The sequence below is a fragment of the Melozone crissalis genome, unplaced genomic scaffold (assembly GCF_028551555.1).
Source record: "Melozone crissalis strain CALT ecotype California unplaced genomic scaffold, PUWL_Pcris_2 ptg000018l_1, whole genome shotgun sequence".
NCBI lineage: Eukaryota > Metazoa > Chordata > Aves > Passeriformes > Passerellidae > Melozone > Melozone crissalis.
Window position 1 is genome coordinate 40,197,595 of NW_026535796.1, and position 22,861 is coordinate 40,220,455.

General features: G+C 35.8%; 1 protein-coding gene across 2 annotated transcripts in view; it reads right to left on the minus strand.

Annotated features, from left to right (window-relative positions):
- TTC7B (tetratricopeptide repeat domain 7B) overlaps positions 1-22,861 on the minus strand; it is a 117,874-nt gene that overhangs the window by 22,747 nt on the left and 72,266 nt on the right. For both annotated transcript variants that reach the window (XM_054276056.1, XM_054276058.1), the window contains 4 exons: positions 21,419-21,535; positions 17,183-17,280; positions 6,836-6,976; positions 4,520-4,722 (listed from right to left, as the gene is read on the minus strand). In XM_054276056.1, coding sequence (XP_054132031.1) covers positions 4,520-4,722; positions 6,836-6,976; positions 17,183-17,280; positions 21,419-21,535 — 559 coding nt within the window. The remainder of the gene's footprint in view (positions 1-4,519; positions 4,723-6,835; positions 6,977-17,182; positions 17,281-21,418; positions 21,536-22,861) is intronic.

Consider the following 22,861-nt stretch of genomic DNA (forward strand, 5'->3'; position numbering starts at 1 on the left):
ACCTAAATTACTAATAAAATTAACTGGCAAGTGCTATGGTTTTTTGTGGGTTTTTTTGATATTCAGGAAATACTACAGTCTCCTGGGATTATAGCAGCATACAAATGCTGGACACCTATTTCACCTCAATGCTAGATTTAAGTAGGAATTTTCAGCCTGAGAGAGAATACACAGATTTGTTTCCTGGACAATGGATTGAAATATTCATTGCTATTTCAGGCATTACTGAATGATGGTCTGTTTCAGGAGTTTCCAGACGTCAGCAGTAGGGCTACTTTCCACAACAGCACTCTGACTGCAGAAGATAAAAGAATATTTGTTCCTTTTTTTTGCAGTGGAGGAAAACAATGAGAAAAGCAGGAAGGCAGCAATAATGCAGAAATCTGGAGGTGGTGATAAAGGGTAGGGAGAATGGAGAAAGTTGCATAAATAAATCCATTCTGGCCAAAATCAGGCAGGTGATAACCATAGGTATATGACACTGAAGTGGAAATCATCTTTTAAAAATTAGGTAATCAGAGAAAATTTTAAATTTCATTAGGTGTGAGAAAAAAAATATTTGAAATACAGAAAACAAACCAAAGCATTTCAAAGCTTTAGAACACAAGTTCATGCTGTTTTTTCTGAGCGCACCATACAAACCTTAAAAAGAAGAAAGGACACTGCATTTGTTCAAAAGAATTCTGTAAAGTACACCTAATTAATACTGACATGTTATTGCTTCCCTCTTGACATCTTGTGAACAGTCAGAGCTAGCCAAATAGCAAGTTGGTATAACCTCTGTCTTGGAGAAAATTTCAGTTAGTGACAAACAGTAAAAAATAGCACCTGAGAATAACGCAGAGTTTAAAATGAGCATTGCTCAACAAAATAAAGTGAATGAATATATGGATTAAGACATTAACTGTGCAGGAAATAATAATTTAGTAATAATTTAGTTCCCCAAGGAACTGCAGAGAATTTAAACAGCATTTCTCCTTGGAAAAAGCCAGTTTTGTTGTTGGACTGATTTAATTAATAACCCCCCCCCAACATTTTAGAAGGGCTGGAAATAGCAGTGAGCTTGAACAGGAACATGCTGCCCCTGCAGCCAGCTCTCTTTTGGAAGAGCTCCCATCTTAGGCAATGCAACAGGATGGCCCAAGCAGCTCCATTTCCCAAGTTTAGTTGAGCAGAGTACAGCTAAACCATTTTTCATTTACTCATGGATCAAGACTCCAACATTTGGTGTTATGTTGTCTTAGGCATTTCATTAGTAAGGTAAAAACCTCCCCTGTCAAACCCTCCCATTTTTGATCATCATTTTGTTGGCAAACAGATCTCTTTCATCACTCTTAACTGCTCCAATTTTCACACCATCATCAAGATCTCCTTTCATTTTAGTAACTCTCTTGAAACAGGAGTAAATCTGGGAAGACCTTAGAGACAACAGCAACATGACTAAGAAATTGTTTCCTTAAAAATATTGTAATTTTGCAAAAATGACGATGCCAGCCAATAGAAAGCAATTTCATTCAGATATTACACGAGACTTCTGCAGAGTCTTCATGGTCACACTGATAGAATGTGGATCTGCATGAGAGACAAATGCAGGAGTCTTTTGGCAGAAACTCCAAAGCACAGCACATGCTGTAACTCCCAGGAAGAAGTACAACACTTCTGAAGCCACAAAACTAACCTTTCTGGTCTCCACTTACACAGTTCTCCAGGAATTTAAATTAATAAGGTTGTTTCTGTGTAGAAACAGTAGATCATATTCAGGAATAGGTACTTAGAGAGACTTATGGTGAAAATATTGTATGAAATGTTATAGGAAAAATAGTAAATGTTTCTAAGTTTAGGTTTTCATCCTTCTTACCAGAGTGATGTAACTTCATTAAAAGGATGGATTATAAAAGGAGAAAACTCCTATTTCCCAATATGCTATTATTGTTCATACAAATTGAAACACACATTTTATTTAGCTTTTTTCCCCCACTCTGGAGAACTACAAAGACCCTCAAATCAAAGATCCAGATTTTCAAATCATTAGCATCAGGAAATTTTCTTGAGTGGCAGGTGTCACTCATTCTAAAATTTTAATAAAAACAAACAAAAGTCCTTTCAAACTGATTTCCAATGCAAATATTTCAAGTAATTTCACTTGGAGAAGCAGGTCTAGATACAGATGCTACATGCTAGAATTCATGCCATCCTTAAATCTTTCTCACTTTTTGTTGCATTTTACACATACAGCTACTATGATATATAGTCAGTATTTGCCCCTCAAAAGGAAATTCACCAAAACTTCACTAAAATTCACTAAATATAGGCTCTTATGTAACTTTTATGTGGAAAAAGTTGCAGTTGATATTACTTTCTAAGCATTGCTATAAAGCCATATAAAATATTTTTTAAATATCAAATTAATCAAAGAAAATAAAGGGGTTTTTTTTGCACAGAACCAATTCATAAACCAATTGTCAGCTTAGAATTGTGAATACAAGTATTAGAAGTTAATGTTTGAGCTGTTGTCATAGAGCTGGTACCTCCACATTGCTGTTGTGATAGCTCCCCTACCACTGAGACCATATTTCTTACTAATAAATAGGTAAATATACATAAACAAAGTGTTGGGATGTACAGATATTCATCTATACACACAGGCAAGAGTAAACACTGCAAGCTTCCTCATTAAAATACTTTTTGCAATAGTCAAAAGGTCAAGAAGGATACAGAAGTTTGTACTTTCTCCTACATGAAATTACATGGAAAAGTATTTTGATAGCATACGTCTTGAATATTTGTATTTAAACAGCATAAATCTCTCAGAATCTACTCAAAACATCATCCTAGAGCAGAAAAGGTGCAGAACAGTAGCAAAAGCTCTTAGAAACAAAATTTTAAATTATAAGAATTCTTAAAAAGGACTGTCCAATCCAATGAAATGAGCAGCTACCTTCAAGCTAGGACTCAAACAGAAAATCTCATAAAAAGGAAACCTGGATTGGAAGGCCAGTAATTTTCATCTCACAACACGTCTCTTAGACAGCTAATTTCTCAGTCATTGTGAAGAGCACTGTGTGTTTACAGACTATTTATTCAAAAGTGCATTCAGAGGAGGGGCAAAAAGACATCCAGCAAAACATGAGCATTCATTTTCACTGAGTTGCACTGCTTTAGATTGACTGCCTGCTTCTTCAGGAAAGGCACTTTTCACATTTGTCAGCAGGCTCAAATATCCTGAAATGCTGAAAAAGGTGAAACAAAAAACTTTCTCAATGCTGCCTTCCTATCTGATCTTTTGTCTCATATGTTTCCCTCAGGGATGCACAAGAAATTTCTCTGAATAATTCATAAGTACCTAGGCAGAAACCAGCTTCTATTTCTGAACAAAAAGATTGGGTAAGAAGCTGATTTCCGTTCTTCTGTTCTGCTCTATGTGGAAGAAAACTGGATTAAAAGTAATTTTCCTAACATAGTAAACACACAATATGTACATGTATGTATCCATGAAGTATATAAACAAACATGTTTATACTGGGGAAGGTACCTTTGTACTCAGAGCTATACATTAATTTTGGGGCAAGACTGATTCTCTACCTTTCAAAAACCCAGGTGCTAACCTATCCAGATAGCACAAAGGTAGTCAATAAACATGCAGAATGCAGAAAACAGCTGAACTCTGCACTGGTGTGGCCTCGAGTGCTGTGTGCAGCTTTGGGCACCACAGTGTAAGAAGGAAATAAAGGAACTGAAGGAATCCAAAGGAGGGAAATGAGGATGGGGAAGGGCCTTGAAGGGGGCCATGGGAGGAGGGGCTGAGTGCACTTGGTCTGTTCAGCCTGGAGGAGACTGAGGGGAAACCCCACTGCAGTTACAGCTTCCTCTGAGGGGCAGAGGAGGGACAGACACTGATCTCTTCTCTTGTGACCAGTGACAGAGTGAAGGAATGGTCTGAAGTTGTGTCAGGAGAGGTTTAGGTTGGATATCAGGAAAACTGAGAGAGGAGTTGGGCACTGAACAGGCTCCCCAGGGCAGCGATCACAGCAGCAGCCTGACAGAGTTCAAGAAGTGTTTGGCCAATGCTCTGGGACACATGGTGTGACTCTTGGGGTGTCCTGTGCAGGAGTTGAACTTGATGATCCTTGTAGGTCTCTTCCAACTTCGAATGTTCTATGATTTTATGAATTTAACTTTGACTTCAGAAAACCAAAATGACTGGTCCTTCCTGTACAGTATCCAACTCTTATCATAAGCCACCTTCACTTCCCAATGGCATGAATATTAGGCAGATGCAAATTGCTTCTTCTTCTATCGTTTCTACTAGGATTGAAATAGCCTTGTGGCCTGCAAATCCTTTTATGTCCCAACACACAAGACAGAATAAATGCCAGGAAAGACTCTTTCCAAAGCATTTTGAATGAAGAATATAGATCCCAAACTCACAAGTTATGGTTACCTACATCAAGTCAGGACTTCACAGTACAGTGTCACCAGCTGAGATGACATTGCTCATGACCATGGGCTCAAGACTTACCAGCCTCTGCATGCTTTTCACATGGGTAGGACTAATGGATAAGGCCTCTTCATACCAGCGTTTGGCTTCATCAATGTTTCCACGCAGTTCAGCCACCTGACCCCTCATGTAGAGAACATAATGTGACATTGGAAAGAGATTAGCTGCTTCCTGGGTACATGCTGTAGCCTCAGCAGGCTTCCCAATTCCTATGTAGACTTCAGCTGTGGAAGGAATGTCAGGACCAATTAATGATTCTTGCTTCATCATACCATGACTAGATGTTGTCATATGTGCTTTATTTGTAAATAGCTTCACTTTAGATAAAGACTATTTTCCTAAAAAAATTTTGCAACTTAAAAGAGAAATTACTACCTAAATTATTTTAAATGCATTACTCTTTCAGGAAAGTTGTTTTTCTAAGTGTATCAGCACTTACAACTTCTAAATAGCTGTTTGAAACCCCAGAATACTCTTTCTAGTTTGCTATTTTAATCTTAAGTCTTGGATTTTTTTGTTGCTGTTGTTCTTGTGGAGACGTCTCCATGGCATGGCAAGAGAGACTCCTCTCTCTAAGAGAACTGAAGAAAGACTATTTTGGAGGTGGTAAACTGACTGAAAGTCCCAGGTTTTGCCTCTTTACGTTGTTAGTGAGAAAGAAAAGAGGGTGTGGGAGGAGTAGAAGTGTTCTGAAGTTTTATTCTCATTTTCTTATTATTTTATCTTTTAATTCTGTTAAAAAAGTTTTCTTTATACCCTTTAAAGTTTTGAGCCTGTTTTGCCCTCCTCCTAATTCTTATCTCATAGCAGGAAATGAGAAAATAATTCTAGTGAGTGCATTGGCATTTGGCCAGCACTAAACCCACTACATTAATTGGTGCATTGGCTGGGAAAGAAGAAACTCAGATTGGCAAACCAAACTGCCACAACCCACAATTTTTTAAAAAAAAAAACAGAAAAAACCCCACCAAACAGAAAATAAGTAATGGAACAAGCTGCCCCAGAAGGCTGAGAAATTATCAGCATTATAGATGCTAAGAGTTACTGTAGATGGTCATCTGTGGCAGTTTATAAATATTTAAAGTCAATGCTGCCACAATGCAGAGCAGGAGACTTCACTACACCCTGTTGGACCTTGCCTTATTCTAATCTGTGTTGCTTTTGAGTAGACCAAATGAGATCACTATTATTAATCACTGTAATTGCTTTCTTTCCAATCTTCTGGGCTTTTTCTCTAAACCACTAAACCATTTATAACTGGGAGCCATTACCCTGCAATGACTTTCACACCACAAAACTGTAGATGTAAATAGGTAAATTTAAATGCTATATAAATGCTAAATAAAGCACTGTTTTGTTGAAAACACGAAAGAAAAAAAATATGTCACTGAAAAATGCTCTGAAAGCAGAACAAAGTATAACAATTGCTGGCTGATTTCTAAATTACATCCTTCTGATCCAGCTACCAATGAAAACAATTGCATGTTATACATTTTTAACTGTATAAAAATACACTGGATCATAATTTTCTGGTTAAAATTTTATGTAACAGCTACTTGTGATACTGCAGTTAGCTTGAGGCTTGAGGCATCATAACAATACTAAATGCACTCAAGATGACTCCACATTTAGACAAACAATCCTGAATCTTTAACATTAATGAAAGCAAAAGGAAAAGAAGGGAATTCGGGCACATTATCACAGCTGCAAGGGACAGGTTGCTCAATAGTACTACTACTGTTTCTTTCCCTGCACATGCAGAGTTTTTTCTTTTCTATTATAAAATTTTGTAGTTACAGGAACTCTAGTCAAAAATCTTACAAACATCTTTTTCTATTCAAAGGATTCAGTGACCTGGAATTAGCTCCAGTGGTTGGAGCATGGTGCTAATCATGCCGAAGTCACAGGTTCCATCCCCTCATGCATCATTTACTTAGGAATTGCACTTGATGATCCTTCTGAGTGCCTTCCAAATCAGAATACTCTGTGATTCTGCAAGGACACCTAGATTTCCAAGCACTAAGATACTCTAGGTACTTCAGAAACTAAATTCTTCAGGGACAAGGGAGAGAGTACTGTATTTGTTCCACAGAAGATATGACTCTACTGGTAACAGCTACATTCTAAAACTACTGCCTTATTTTTCGTAAATGATCTTACACACAGAGCAACTCTAGCATGCTTGTTATTTCTTGGCTTGTTTTGGTGCCCCACACATGGAAATAATATGATCTGATAAGTGATAACAGATTCTGAATGAAGCAAACAGATTTTGTTAAGTCCTTAGCCTAGCAATAAAGGGGAGAGCATAAAAAATAAATTTTACTATCACAATACCTGCATGTAGCCATATTTGAGCCAGAGTCATCCAAGGATGCAGGGGACCTTGTTTAGGGGCACTGCTTTGCAGGGAAGAGGCAACCTCGGACAATGCTTGCTCCACTCTGGAAGCTGCTATTGATGTGGCATGGACTGAGCCTGTAGAAGCAATAAAAAGAATTTACCAGCACAGAAATAATGAAGGCCATATACATGGCATAAAACATTTAATTGCAACCCTTTCCGTAAAAGGCTGTACCCCAAACTCAATATTTAATTTACATTTACCATCTTGAAGAATTTTTTAAAATGCCAGATTAATTTTCTTATGAAAGCTTTTACATTGGTCTAAAAATCTATATAAAAAACACACTAAACTTTGATAACTGTACCTGACATTTTTTTGGGTTGCTACTATGAATGCTCTATTAAACTTGACATCTTTTTTCTGGCAATGTGCAATCCAAAAAAGGTTTGTGATGGTATCATACACTGTAGTCTTCAGGTTGCTGCATTCACTTTGATGTTAGTATTAACTACATCTTTCCACAGAGTGCAATTAGAGGATTATTTTACAATAATAACAGAACAAAAAAGAGAACTAAAATACACACAGCAATCATGACATTCACTATCACAGATACACCATTAAACTGCACTGAATGTAAAACTTGTCTAATCAAGAAGGCTGAGTTAAAGTACCTTGTGGCAAAAAAGTCCACAAAGGTTTTTTTGCATAGAAAACATTCCCAGAGCATATTAAGGATAATTCTCATAAAATGTATCATTTCCAAGTCAGATTAGAATCTCATTGGCAAATAATAACCTTTTCAAAGTACTGGAATTAAAAAGCTTCTATGACTAGAGAATATCTAATGGCAACTGTACTTTGGATAGTCAATTACTGCCAGCATATTTAGTCATGACTTTTTTTTAAATCAAGACCATGAATGTTTTAAACTACACTCCTTCTTGTCATCTAAGCCTCAGCATATCTCTAGTTGTTTTATAATTACAAATTACAAAAGCTCATACTGATCAGGCCTGATTAAAAAATAAAGGCAGTAAAATATTCCATAATGTATCAGATAAGAAATTGTCTATTTCCATCACCATTTCCATAATGATCAACAATGGCAGATACTCCAAAAGAAATTATTGAATCTTGTACAAGTTGAACTGCATCCAAAACCTCGTCCTCATCATTACAATTAAGAAATAAATAAAACCTTCACTCTCAATATCACAGGTTTTCTAAGAATTTTGATGAGAAGAGATCTGTCACATGAAACATACATTTTTAAGTGTGACAAGATAAATCAGCAAACCAGAAAGCACCAGAAATTCCTAGTACACAGATCAATAGGAAGAGGAAGTTAGTCTGAAAGTATGCATCACAGTTCCCTTAATTGAAAGAAACAAAGGAAAAGCAGCACAGGACATAATTAGCATTTCATGTCATTATGCACAAGGAATTGCCCTGGATATCTGAAACAGTGTCTGGCAGTAGAGTTTGCTTTTCTTTTTACTGGCTGATGAAACAACTTAAAGTCCAGCCTGCACAGCTGAACATTCACTATAGTTTCTGTGTTCCCTATTTTAAAGCTTAAATTCAGAAGAAATTTAAAAGGGAAGTCTAAGCAAGAAGCACGGAGTGTGTTATAAGAAAAATACCAGCAAGTGTACCAAAAATAAGTACCAGTCACGAGTAACCCTGTTCTTGTCTGACAGCCATTTCTGTACAGCACATCACTGCAGCCTGGCACTTGTTAGCCTTCCAGGGACTAATAGTGAAAGCACCTTCTTCTCTCCAAAACAATTTGTAAAGAAAAGGTGCAATTCACTGCCATAAAGGAGATCATCTAACCTCTTCCTTTGGAAAAGCAAGTAGGCAATTTAGTGTTAAAAAGAGCCTATATTTTTTATTATTTAAAGCAAGGACTCTGGCTGCTAGCCAGGCCACAAGCAATTTCGTAGAGAAAGTGTGCTGTTGGATTTTAAGCTTCCAGTATTTAACCATAAAGCACATATCATTATACATTATTAAAACTTTTTTAATATCAATTTACTCATAAAAAAGAACTATACTATGATAAGATTCTTATGAGTTTCTGTGCCATCTGTATTAAGATTAAACAGAGTGAATACTGAGTGCTTCCTACCCTGGACCTTATTGAGTGGCATAAAAAGAGGAAAAAAAGTTTAAAAGTATTTCTAAATTTTTTCTTTGAAGTGGTATAATTCAAATTGTTTATATTTTCTCTTTAGGAAAAAGGTATCCCTTAACATATTGCAGCAATTAGTTCTCTGAAGAAAACACACACATATACAAAGCAATGACCAATCAGGTATCTTTTAGGAACATTGCACTCTTGCTAATAATATAACCCTTAAAGCCCTTAGTAGTTCTTTAGTACTGCCACAATTAACTGTCATCTGACTCATTTCTGGCTCTTTTTGTTAAAACACATTTAGTAAACTTTTCATTTTATAAACTAAACACCATTTAAAGATATTGTGTACTAAGAAGTTTTTTCCTACCTTCCTTCAAATTTTACTCAAGTATTTTCATATTAGAACCAACTTATCTGTACCTTGTCCTAAGCCAGGATGTCATAACAGGCTCAGATCTTTATATTCACATGACAATCCTAAAACCTACAGTAATTTCAGTTACAACTGGTAAAGATACAAAGTGGCTCATGAGAAGCTGAGGGTAACAAGTATGTCTTAGAGACTCCTTAAGGCTTTATAGATCCTATGTAGCCAGTTTATTTAGAGGTTCCCTGCTTGTTTTGTCACCAGCTCTGCTCTCTTGTGTCTGTCTTATCTGCATTTGGCTTTCTTTGGTTTGAGGTCAGGACCCACAGCCAAACACAAACATACCCTCACTTTCGCTTACAATTCACTGTGTTGCAGCTTCCTTCAAATGCTCAGATAGAGTTGCAGCAATTTCTCATTTAAAATTTTAATGATCTTTCATGCACAATAATACCTTTGCTCTTCCTAGGTAACTTCTATACCTGCTGTTATAGCATGACATTTGAGACTCAAGAAAAAAATTCCCTCCATATAACACAAGCAGCAAATATTTATTTTGAAATGGAGATCATGAGGCCTGGAAAATTAATATATCACCAAAATAGATCCTAGCTACTCACTTCATTTTTTAGCTTTGTTCTGAGGCTTGTTTATACTAAAAATTCCAAGTGTGAAACAGGACTGTCTTTGCAAGACCTAGAATTCAGTAGTTAAATGGATTAACATCTGGAATCACAATCACATTGAAAAGTGTGACAGAAGGTCTTAACCATGACAAAATATTCCTAAACCAAAAAGGTATAACCTCCCACTCAAGTTTCCTAAAATGGCAGTTGTCCAGAATCTAGCTTCTTCTCATCATGCTTACATCCTAACTGCAACAACCATGCTGCAGATTCAATGTTTCAACTCAATGTCAAATAGAAAACCTACCAAGAGCCTTGAACAAAAACAATTTACCCAAGACATTAAGTCATGTCACAAAAACCTTTCTTTTCCAAGTCATACCTACAGTCAAACTTTTGTGAATAAAGTATTTAATTTATTTTCTTCAGATTTGTCATAAAAGTTACATGAGAGTCCACATGAACTCACCCATTAAATACCATTTACAAATACCACACACCCTATGGAAATGAGTATGTCATGACTTCTTCAGTTCTTTCCTTGGTCATTTCCACATAAATTCTTCACAATGCAGTGTAATGGACATAAACTAATATGTGGACTCTATCAGGACCATGGCATGACAGCTTTGAGAAAAACAAAATCACTCTACTATGTACATCAATTTCCCTTCTGAAAATGAGTAATAGAATGGAACTGTCATCCTTCATGGAACATGTTCATATCAACTCACAAAACCACTGTGGCAGGATTTCTTTTTATGCCATAAAAGAGAATGAAAAAATAAAATGAATAAAAGAAAAAAACTCAATAGTATTACATTCATCCCATTATAAACATTTCAATATTTACATGAAGAAAAAATGCTTTAACTGCAATGCTCATGCAGGAGAAAAGATGAAAACCCCCATGACTCAACTTTGCATGCACACAAAGAGTTGGAAGTAAGAACATTAGTAGTGTGACACACAGAGAACTGTAAGAAAAGCAATTACATAACACAAAGAGGCAGCACCTTCTGCAGGACTAATACATCCCTGAAGTGATGCACTTGATAAGACAGACTGGCAGATTTAGCCAAAATTCACAATTTTTTAAATCTAAAATTCATTATGAGTCTGAGATACCTTTCACAATCACAAATTACAAAGCTATCTTATCTTCTCCTACAAAGTTGTGCATGGAGATGACAGTAGTCAAGTAAGGACAGCATCATTCACAAAGCATCCTCTCAGCTCTTTGAAAAAGATTTTCTGTGCTTAGTCATTGTCAAACATGTTGGCTTATGTATCTTCTTACTTTTCTCTCCTTCACCAAATTGATCCCCTGTACTACCCAAAAAAATTATGCAAAGGTAAAGTAATCAATGAAAAATACAAGTGAATGCTATGAACACAGCTTTATAAGATAACCGGTTAGAGAAAAAGAATAGTAATTCATATCCTGATTAAATAAAACAACAGCAGTTCTTTTTATTGATCTATATTCTTCATTCTTTCTTATTTAGTCTGCTTTAATAATTTCATCATTTCAAAGTGTACTCTTCATTTATTTTACAAGCAAAACTTGTACCACAAAAGAAAGTAGTAGCTTATTATGAGTCATGACAGTAGTTGCAGTATTGTGTTCTGGATCAGCAGTGCTATAATACAATGTACTGCCAGTTGGCCATTGTGTTACACAAGACAAGCCTAATATATCTTTATTTGCAGTCCTCTAGAAATGAATGCTGCCTCTTTAATTATTAAATGCAAGTGTTAGTTGAGTGCATTCAGGTCTCGTATGATTACAGCCCATAGGGTGACTGAATGGGCAAAGAGCTCCAGCCTTGCTTTACACACTGATGGACAAAACATGTATGGCTTGTGCTACAGGAAAAGGTGATTTTAGTCCCTCAGAAATTAATAGCACTGCACAGTCAATATTACTTACAAACTGAAAAAAGGGAGTAAACCCCATGAAAGTAAGCATCTGATGGATTGCCTTTGGATAGATCAAACCACAAATTACAATCCAAAGTAAGAAGCAAAAAAAAAGATATCTAAGGCAGAAATTGTAAGAAAGTCAAAGGATTTCTGATAACCTTCAAACTGTAAATCAGGTTGACAGGACTTCAAAAGATAAAAAATACTAAATAAGATGATACAACTCTAAAATCATGTTCCTGTTCAACAGAAATTGGAAGTCAAGTCAATAATACAAAATGCCCTTGGCTTTTTTCACTAGAAAAAAAATTGAATTGAGCAAGATTTCGAAGATGAGATTTTCAGCACCTAAAATTATATTAACATACTATAGGCATTTAGGGAAACTGCTCCTTTCTCAGAGAGCTTTAACTTTCATTAATTATTGACACCATAAAAAGGACTCCAATATCTTTTTTCTTCTTTTTCATGGTTCTGCTCCTTCTCATACAAATGGTAGAAGCTCCTTTCCCTGAGGATACAGGAGCTTGGAAATGGAAAACTTGGGCTTCACATAATGAAATCTGTGCTTTGGCTTCTTCATTCTTTCAGTTTGCCTTCATTCTTGAGTAGGTTCTTACTAACTTAGAGCTTTGCAAAGAACAAGAACAAGCAGTTTAATGTTAACTGGGATGTACTGTTTATAGTATAGGTCTGAAGAAGTTCAACTCAATGACACCCAAATGTGTAATAGCAGCCAATCAGTTATTCAAATGCTTCAAGGAAGTCAGACTCAAACTTCTGTAGGACACAGATTTCCTGGCTTACATATGAGCTAGTGTTTTCAAAACCCTGGTCTCGTGTCAGCTATTTAACAAGTGAATTTTGCTAATATGCAAAGATTTATTTGCCACAATTTGCTTGGAATTAATATATTTGACATGAAACCGGTCTCAAGACTAGGTGTCAAAACTAATTTAAGATCAGATTATAGTAAATTCAGTGACAAAAAAGTGCTATTTATAAAGGTATAAGTGAAGGACAATTTAAGAGAAATTAAATGGAGTTAAAAGGTAATGGCTGAAAAACTATGTTGATTTTACCCTGTCACCTGAACTACTCTGGCAGCATTAGTGCACACTTTGTATTTAAACACCATGGAGACTGATCTTACAGCTGGTTTAAAGGCTCTTTAACAGAAAGCCTTTAACAGAAAGGCTCTTGACTTGAAACAGCAGAATGCTGATTTTCACTGCTCTAATGCCTCCTCCAAATCATTCCAATATGCCCTACCTGCATCATGATACACTCAGATATTTAGGTGATGGTTCCCTTCATGTGAATTTTCAGGGAATGTTTTGATTGTAATTAGTTCAAGGCTTTCTGAAATTAAGTTATTAAAAACTGTCCAGATAATAGGAGATTCTGTAGCAGGGACTGTCTTTTTAGGCAAAAGATGTCAGCACTGGAAATAATTTACATCTGTAAATGCTACAAAGCAGCTTTGACCAATAATCTCTTTCACTGAACACCTATAATTCTCTGTAACATTCATAAAAACATGAATATGTCTGTAGCTTTACATCTTTTGGGATGAATAAAACAGTTTTCTCTGATGAAACTCTTAAAATCCATGCAGTATTTAATGAAAAGCAGCTGAAAGGCCAGATTTCCCTGACACTGTTAAAACATAATCTATTCAACCACGGTTTATCAGCTGTGAAGATTATCAGAATAATACAGCACAAACATGCTCATCAGGAACAGAAAGCCAATTTACAGTGAGGAGGTGAACAGGGCTCAGGAACTTGGTCACAGTATGGAGAGGCTGCATGGGGCCAGACAAAGGTGTCTGGTTTAGGATGAGGATGAGGAAGATGAGAAGATACAAACAGTTGGAGAGGAGACTCTGTTCTTGAGAGAGAAGATGAGGAAGTATCAGAGGCTAAAAAGCGAAACAAAGAGAATGGTCAGGGGGTGTGGAGGGGGACAGGAAAGAAAAAAGATCCAACAGGGTTTAACGGACTCATGGATGCCAAAACCGCAAAGCATTTGTTTCACTGCTGGGTAAGATCAAAATGGCTCCTACATAAAATAAACATCACTTCTGAAAGCAACAACAACAAAAATGAACCTTTACTTATATGTGCTCTCCTTTCATACTAAATTCGTTTTAAAAAGCAAATAAAATATTTTTTCCTTATGTTCCAATGCATAAATTTAAAAAAATATATTTATGGGGAAAAAAAGGCCAAAATCTAAAAATCACCTAATATTGTTTCTTCCTGTGATAAACTAGGTGGACTGCAACCAAACCGAACAGAAAGGTTTTTAAAAGATTGATTGCAATTTGTTTTAAGCAAATAGCCAATCAGTCTGCAGAGATTTACATATTTTTGTCTGTCTTTGAATATGAAATGTGTCTGTGTCCCTGTGAGATTGATTGATTCATCACAGCTCCTTTTTTCCCCCCTCTACATTTATTTCCTTCATTGATATATACAAATATAACTGCATGCCACTCACGGCAAGCCAACTGAAACAGACAAGCTTAAAGCAAATTTGACATAGCTATTGATCAGGACATTAGCACTGTAAGAAATCCACAATCCATTCTTTTGATACTTTAAAGGCTACACAAATTTAAACTTGAATCACTTAATCATTACAGGATTGGTAAGTGCTCCATATAAAGCAAGTTTTCAATTCTTTTTTTTTAAAGGCCAGCTTCTGCTTCATTGATAAATTTAAAAAGAAGAAGAATTTACCCCCATTGCACCTGGATTTTTTTTTTAAGGATTTTACATGAACTTCAAATTTTAATTTTAGCTCTCATTTCTTGATACTTAGAAGACTGAATGTAGACTAGACAGGCAAAGGAGATCATCATCATAGATGGCAAGCAAAGTTATGAAGGGGAAAATTTCCAAATGTTTACATGTATCCAGACATACAAATGTATTCACAAAGTAGCATTACAGTAGGAGGGGATCAAATATTTCTATCCTGAGAGGATTCGAAGCCAGAACTTTTTTGCATTTTAACATTTGTTTAATTATTTGCCAAATTCCTTCTGCATTTCTAAACACTGTGGATGCACAGATTTTGCAGGTGAGCCCATTCAGCCCTACAAAGGTCTAATATCTTAACCATCCATTGTTTCTATCATTTATCTGTTGTGAATAATATTTTATTGACAGTCTGCTTAAGCCTTCTCAAACACTATGAAAAGCTGGACTGTTTTTATTCTTGTAGTAACATAATATTTTAACTCCTGCAAAAGGTTTATATAATATTCTAAAGAAGAATTCTGGACAAATACTGGATGTAAAGCTTTTTTACATATATAATTACATAGATTCAGTAGATAACAAAGTTCTAGTCCTTGCCAGAAATTGAGTACTGGTAGTGCAACAAGGTTTCTTTGGCTAAAATTAACAATTAACAAACCCCACCAACAACCAAAATCAACTCTAACTCCCCTTAAAAAACACCCTAAAACATAAGGGACATCTACCCACTGATCTTCCCCAATTACCTTTTATAAGATAAATAATCAAAAACAGATCCCATATTTTTAATCTTCCATCTTGTTCTCCTTGACAATAGAGTAAAGTTCTAACAATACAGCTGAGATTCAGAAAAAAATAAATTTGGACCTGCTAGAAAAATCAGAATGTATACAGAGATCCTATTTGGAGCAAGATATTGGCTGCAGGATTTGCATTTGGGGCGAACTTCTTGAAAAGCTCACTGTTTTGAATGAGGGTTCATCTTTCCTTAAAAGCATTGAGGACTATGCAATCTTTAAAGTGCACCAATTTACTGTGCTCTCAAGTATGGCAGGCATACAATGGGACACCCTGAAGGTATAAATCAAGAGCTATATGTCCTCACTGGAAAAGAAACAAACAAAAACCATCACTAACCACAAAAAACCCTTCACAACACCCATCTCCAACAAGCACTTTTTTGAAGGCATAAAACTTTATCTATAGTTATGTCTATCTATATATATGAAACCCATAAAACATAGTTATGCTCTTAAAAACGAAACAGTCAGCTAGACTAGAATATAGAATGATCACCACAGCATGATACAATGTTATCTTACCCCTTTTAATTATACAAATACAAGAAGACAGAGGATTCCATGTTCATTACTCCATATCATATTGCTGGTCTTGAACCTTATCTTTGCAATCAAAACTGCTTGCACTATAGCAAGCAAAGAACACTACCTTATATTCAAATTGAACATTCAATCAAATTTTAATTTTCAGAAGTTAAATAACTAAATTGGATTTTTCTCTACTGCACTATTGTGATATTAGATGTACAGTACGCATTTCAATGTGTCTTAATTTATGGGTCAAGTGTACTCAAATTCATAGGTTGGCATACTTTCTTAGAAGGTGTTTGTGTCAAATAGTGATTGAGCAGAAATATCCCCTGGAAGGTCCCATGAAAAGCATTCTTGTTGTTTTAAACCCAGAAAAAAGAAAATTCAATATTTAGAACACAAGTAAGATATGGCAAAAGTTTTAAAATTAGCAGCATCATGATAATTCCTTCTGCAATCTCCTCAGAATGCATGGCTCGTGTACTTTTTGATTGCCTAATTTCTAAGGAATATTTGTTTGCACTGGGATAACTGAATATATTAATACAGGCAAATTATATATTGTCAGTATTTACTGACATGTAACAATATTAGTTTTTATATGGCATATCTGTGCACCACAATTTTTTATGTGTATGCAAAAATACCACAGTGTTTGATTTATGACAAATACATTTTGCTTATAACGTCAAAGTAAGTCCACAGTAAGCCTAGCCACCCATGTAATTATATTTTAACATATATTTGAGATTTTAATTAATAAAAACAATGTTTTTGATTCTTTTGAGATTCAAAGTTCTTTGAATTTTTTTGAATTTATCTTTTAAATAAAAATGCGCAAATATCGAATGAACGAAAAAGCACAGGACTTTGGCAAGTAGGGTAGTTCAGCATACTAATTTTTAGCCCTTGCATAAGGAAATACTACTAAACTCAGCAAGATCCATACCATAGATATTTTAATTTACAGAGAACATGGTCAGCAAGTACTTTATAAATTAAAAACAAGAAAAAGAAATCTTATATCACACAATGTCTACTTTCACTTATATGACAATAATGAAAATATAACTTCATTTTACTAAATCAAAAAAAAAAAAAAAAACTGATGGAAAATCTAGCTATGGGCAGATCACTTAACCTATTTTATTGTTCATATGCATTTCTTACCTGTATCTGGATCACTGAAATCTGGGAATGTAATTGTATTGAGCTGTCGTCTGTCAGCAATAGCTCTGTCTAACAAGCTGCTCCCACGTCCAGAATCACTGTAATGAAGTACAGAAATTGTAAGCTATTGAAATACAAAATTATATACTGATATACAAGTTGCATGCTGCCCTACTCCCACAAAGATTCTTGCTATAAAAGTTACTGCTATGACCAAATTTAGTACCAAGCACCACTAACCACTCACAGAGCGTTAAGCCAGTTGCATTAAAACAGAATTAAGCTGAGCAAAATTAAATCTTTATTTACTTCAGCAATTCTGTTTTCATAATTAATACAACCAAAAAGGGAATAGTGGCTTTTAATTTAATTCATAACTAACACCTGTACAGAAAGAATCCATTGTGCCTTGACTATGATATGGGGTACAAGTTTCACAGAAAGCTGAGAAGGCAGATATAAGTTTGAAAATCCACAGTTTCTCTGGAATGAATAGAAAGGCTAAAGCCAGGACATCCAATTTTAGGTAAAGATGTTATAAAGGGCTGGTTTAGTTTTGTGTTTTCAGTTTGTTTTTTATTTATATATGCACATATCCATATTAACTGCCTAATGTTCAACTTGACTCTAACAGCATAGCAGAACCATTTTGAACACTTCTAACATCTCAGGAGCAAAGCCGTAGCTGTGATTTTTACTGACTGCACCTGTGGGCAAATGTACTGCACTTCTACTTTAACAGTAAATCAGTATGTGCCCCTCAGGCTCCTTGTAGATATGCCTCCTGGAAAACTAACTGCTCCTAGAACTACTATTAAAAATTCAGCACAAGAACTGGGACTGAAGAACTAAGTGTTTTTCCTCCTTCAGATGAGGCAAGCATTGAGACACATTGTCAGTAAAGTGTAAGGAAGCACATATGGGCATTCCTTCTTTAACATTCTATGGTTAATACAGTAATTTCATTTTTAGGATTGCTAAGTCTAGTACTATTCATTATCAATTAATATTTTCTTTAAAACCTCATTTAAAAAAAAAAACCACCCACAAACTTAAAAGTAATTAAGCTTTAAAGCAGTTGAACTGCTAACCCAACTTAGCAGAGTGCAATCTTTTGTCTGATTCTTCTGAAGAGAAAAAACTGTACGAAATTCCTAGTTTAAAGTAAAGCCTGAGAAACTTCAATCTAAACTGCAAGCCTGGAATTCAAAACATCTCTCCATTTGCCTTAATTTTACAACTGCATCCTTCTGAATTTGGATTGAATTAATGGCAAGAAGTCCCCCAACAGTTCTTAATAGTTGCAAAAGTCAGTGAAACATCATTCCCTCCCTCTTTTTAGAGTTGTTACTAAAACGATAGACTTAAAATTTTGCATTAGCATGACATTATTGCATTATTTCCTTACAAAATGACATCATTGTAGAAATCCAAGGAAACAGAGGGGAACTTTCTGGGCCATACACTATCAGCTATAGTTGTTACATCACTTGGTGTAAATTTTCAGTGGTAATCACTTCCTCAATCCACATGCAACCCCATGCCAAATGTTGCTGACAAGTAGAGTCAGACCTACTGTCAATATCTTCTAAGCACAGCACTGGCACTGTGGTTTGTTCCTTTTTCAAATGCAAACCATGAAGTGGAAAAAAATTCAACTATTTTCTAATGCATTTTAAGCAGTAGACTAAAGGCAAACCCTTAAATCTTCCAAGCCTTGCACCACAAAATAATTTTAAAATTCATATTAACCATCTTATGAGACAAAAGTTTGTATTTCAATTAAAGAAAAAAGTTCTATATTGACTGAATAAAGGTAATTCACAGTATTGCATTTGGCCCTTTTTAAGGTATGTCTAGATATTTGTGATTTATTTTTATTATTAAAATATTACTGGAGACTCTAAACTCATATTCCCACTAAATCTGATTCACTGCAGAAGAAATATTTAATATAAACCACAGCTTATCAAAAAAGTAAATTCTTATCTTATTGGGAAAAAGACACACCAAATTAGTCCTCAGTCTAAATCATAATAGAAAAAGATATTTCAAGTAAGCATAAAAGATACTTTAATCTTTGAAGAACAACATTATAAAAAGGTTTAAAAATATTAAAAGACCTTTTGTTACTGGTTTAAAGAATTTTTTTAAAAAAGGCTTCCATTATTCCCAGTGGAGACATAATTTTCAAATGGCACTTTGCAACAAAGTCAGTGAAGTCAGTGTTAAAACAACAAAGGTTGAAAAATTAACATTTTCACAACATCACTCTTCTGTACAAGAGGAGTGCAGCTGAGTGAACAGAACTTCCCAGTGGCATTTCAGGTCTCAGTGATAATTGTTACTCCTGGATAAGAGCTGGATGGATCTGGATCACTGTGATACAATCTGTAGATACTCAGTCCTTCCATTTCCCACAGACCAGCCAAAGGAAGACTCCAACTTGGTATCCTCATTCACTGCTTGATGTAACTCCGAATGTGTGATTTGGGAAATCTGGCTCCTTCTATCATGACACTTATCCACAGTTCCTGTTCATTCCATTCTGAATTTGATTTTAATGCACTACCATAACTTCAAGAAAAGACTTAGATGTCAAGATAAAAAAAATCAGTATGAAAAAAAAAAATCACATGAAAAGTAATCCTCACTAATTTTTCCACTTAGATGTTCTTGAAGGAGAATGGTGCCAAGGAGAGTTATCAAGCACTGCTGTTTGAAGCTGACACAGCCAAGAGTAAGTTTTCACAGTCCCTGCTGATGTCTGAAGGAGGTATTACTTAAAGTGTGTTTAACATGGCACAGTAGCTCTTAGCACAAGAACAAGAACAACAAGGCAGTAATGACAAGTTATGATTAGAGCCCTGATATGTGTAAAGGATATAACAGCAGAGATGGAAGGTGAAAAGTTGTGTTGGAGTACATGTGTTGGAGTACAAAGCTAGTCTGAAATTAGGCTTGCACAGAAACTGTAGCTATTCTGCAAAGTGCAGTATTCTGATACTAAACTCTTAACCCTGCCTGCCCACACACACAACCAGCTAACTAAAATAAAGCACCACCCACTAGGTTAGAAGAGAAATTTTCTCCCTGGCCCCTACTCCACATTCAGTCACTTTGAATTGGAAAGATTCAGCTCAAACCTTTCTGGTTGCTGACATTTGCTTTCTGTAACCTGAGCGATGCTCCCTGCTCTACAATGCAGTGTCAGGGTCTCTCAATATGCTGTGATTGACTCAGGTGCCCTCCCAGGCTTTTCCTGCCACACCTCCAATATTTGCTGCTCTGAATGCTCACTAGCTCCCTAAGCAGAGAAGCAGTTTGCCCTCTTCTGCCATTAGGTCAACTCTCTCAGTCTTCTTAAAGAGATGCGTGTGTTTACGTAACTGGACTCAAAGTGCAGCAAAAACTGAACGTCCATCATACTGCTACACAGGTATCTGATGCCACCTGGTACAAAGCTCTTCTGCTGTAGCATCTCTTCTCTAGAGGCTGTCAACCCTTCAAACCAGAGAGCAGGAAATTCTGCTTGTGTCCTTCTCCAGGTAGTTGATAAACATATTGAATAATGCCAGCATGGATTTCTGCGAAGTGGCCTTCTCATTTGTTTCACAGCTTATCTAAATAGATATGGCAAAGGACTTTCACAAAAGCATTTTGGAAGTCCAAACAGGACTATAAAACTTATGTTTATATATTTGTTAATGCCTTCAAAGAAGCTAAATCGGTTCATAAGCAAGACCTCCCTTGAAAAAAACAGTCATGCTGATGATGCAAGCACATAATTTCTATCCATGTGACCACTGATGCTTCCATGGTTCTAATGAATGTCTTGTCTTCTTACATATTATTCAGTGAAAACCCTTGAACTAAATTCCTACTACAGCTCTCTCTCCACTAGCCAATATAAAAGACTACAACCCTGATCAGGAAACAAAACAAGACCATGCCAGTACACTGAGAACTGGGTAACTCATTCAAGTTACCCAATCTGTATAACCAGTCTTTATCATTGCAGAATTTAGTAGCTTTGGCATTTACCTCATACAACCCTGGGTAGATTCACATGACCATCAACTGGTGTCCTTGAACCTCAGTCTCTAGATTTCCAGAGGATTTGTTTGCTTATATGAAATACCAAAACAAGTAAATGCAAGACTTCTGACACCTAATATTGCCCTGAAAAGCTACTAAGCAAGGTAGTGAGCAGCCCAGCACTCTCCAGCATCTTACCTTGGGTTAGTTAGATTGTAGCAGGATTTCCAAATCTGGAGCATGTGTTTACAGGTAAGGAGTGCTTCATCTGGGCCTCTGCATAGGGATTCCAATTTGACTTTTGTAAACAGCAATCTAGTGAAAAGGAAAAAGAAGTGAAAAGCAATTCCTATTCAAGAAAAAATATTTTTAAAGACAGCATCACACCAAACTGGAAAAAACTAAATTTCAAATACAGTAATAATTAAAGCTTAATGAAGTAATTGCAATAAATATCTAATGCCATCAAAGTAACAGTGCTTTTACAAGATGCCTTTTTCAAAGGGACAGAACCAATAGGTGACAGGATTTTTATTTTAATTTTTAAAAAGTTATAAGACAATACTGAAATTAACAGTACCACAGGATTCCACAGGATGTATCAAGTTGCAGGCTCTTCACCAAGATTAACCTAGATAGCTTTCCCAGTTATTTAAAGAATATATATACAATGTGACAATAAAGGAGCTAGTCCATTATTAGGCACATTTATAGGAGGCACAGCACCTAGGAACAGATAATACTAGAAAAATACTAATTTAAAGGCAATTTTTAGCAAAATCGCAGATTAAAGAGCACAGAGCATATATAGGAGGAGAGCATGCATATAAAACTGTTAGCCTACTTTCTGTTTTAAAACCCAGGTGTACTTTGGCATTTTATTCTACTGCAACCTTAATCATACTAAGTGAAAAATTTATATGATTGCTCATATGGTTTGCGTGGGAAGACTGAGAAGGGTGTAGAGGGGGGGATGTGTGAAAGCTCAGAAGTTTCTTATCCCAAATACAAACTTGGAGGCTGCTAATAGTAACTGAGAAGTGCAGAGAGTTTTCTCAAGAATAAGAAATGACATCAAGTTATAGTAGTTAAATCTTCAGCATTGCACTGAACATCATTGGCAGAAACTACCCAGCATGAAAATCCAAAAGTGAATCACACAACCTTAAGTGTGCAACGTGTGAATTGTGGGACTGAGGAGTAAACCAAAGGCAATTTGCTGTGTTAGTCAAGAAAATGAGTACCTGCCAGGTACATAAGGTCGTAAGAAGTCTCCCTTGATATCTTGTAAGAATGTAGAGCAGTATAATCACTCTGTAATGTAGAGCAGTCATACTAGCTTAGCCTTCTTCCTATCAGTAAACTGGATTTGAGTATAAAGGGAATATATGGATAATTTGAAGTTGCATTTCATTTGGCAGGAATATCCTCTCTAGATACTCATTTAACAGTGACTGTATCACTGAAAGAAAATCATGTCCACCTCTGTCTGTCATTTTACTGAAAAGAGAAGGAAATATGACACACAACATCCTCCTTCCTGCACACTCCCCTCATCTACTCTATCCTTAACATATGCACATGCAAGCCTCATCCAAAGACCAAGACCTAGGCATCAAAACCTGAAATCAAAATCACAGG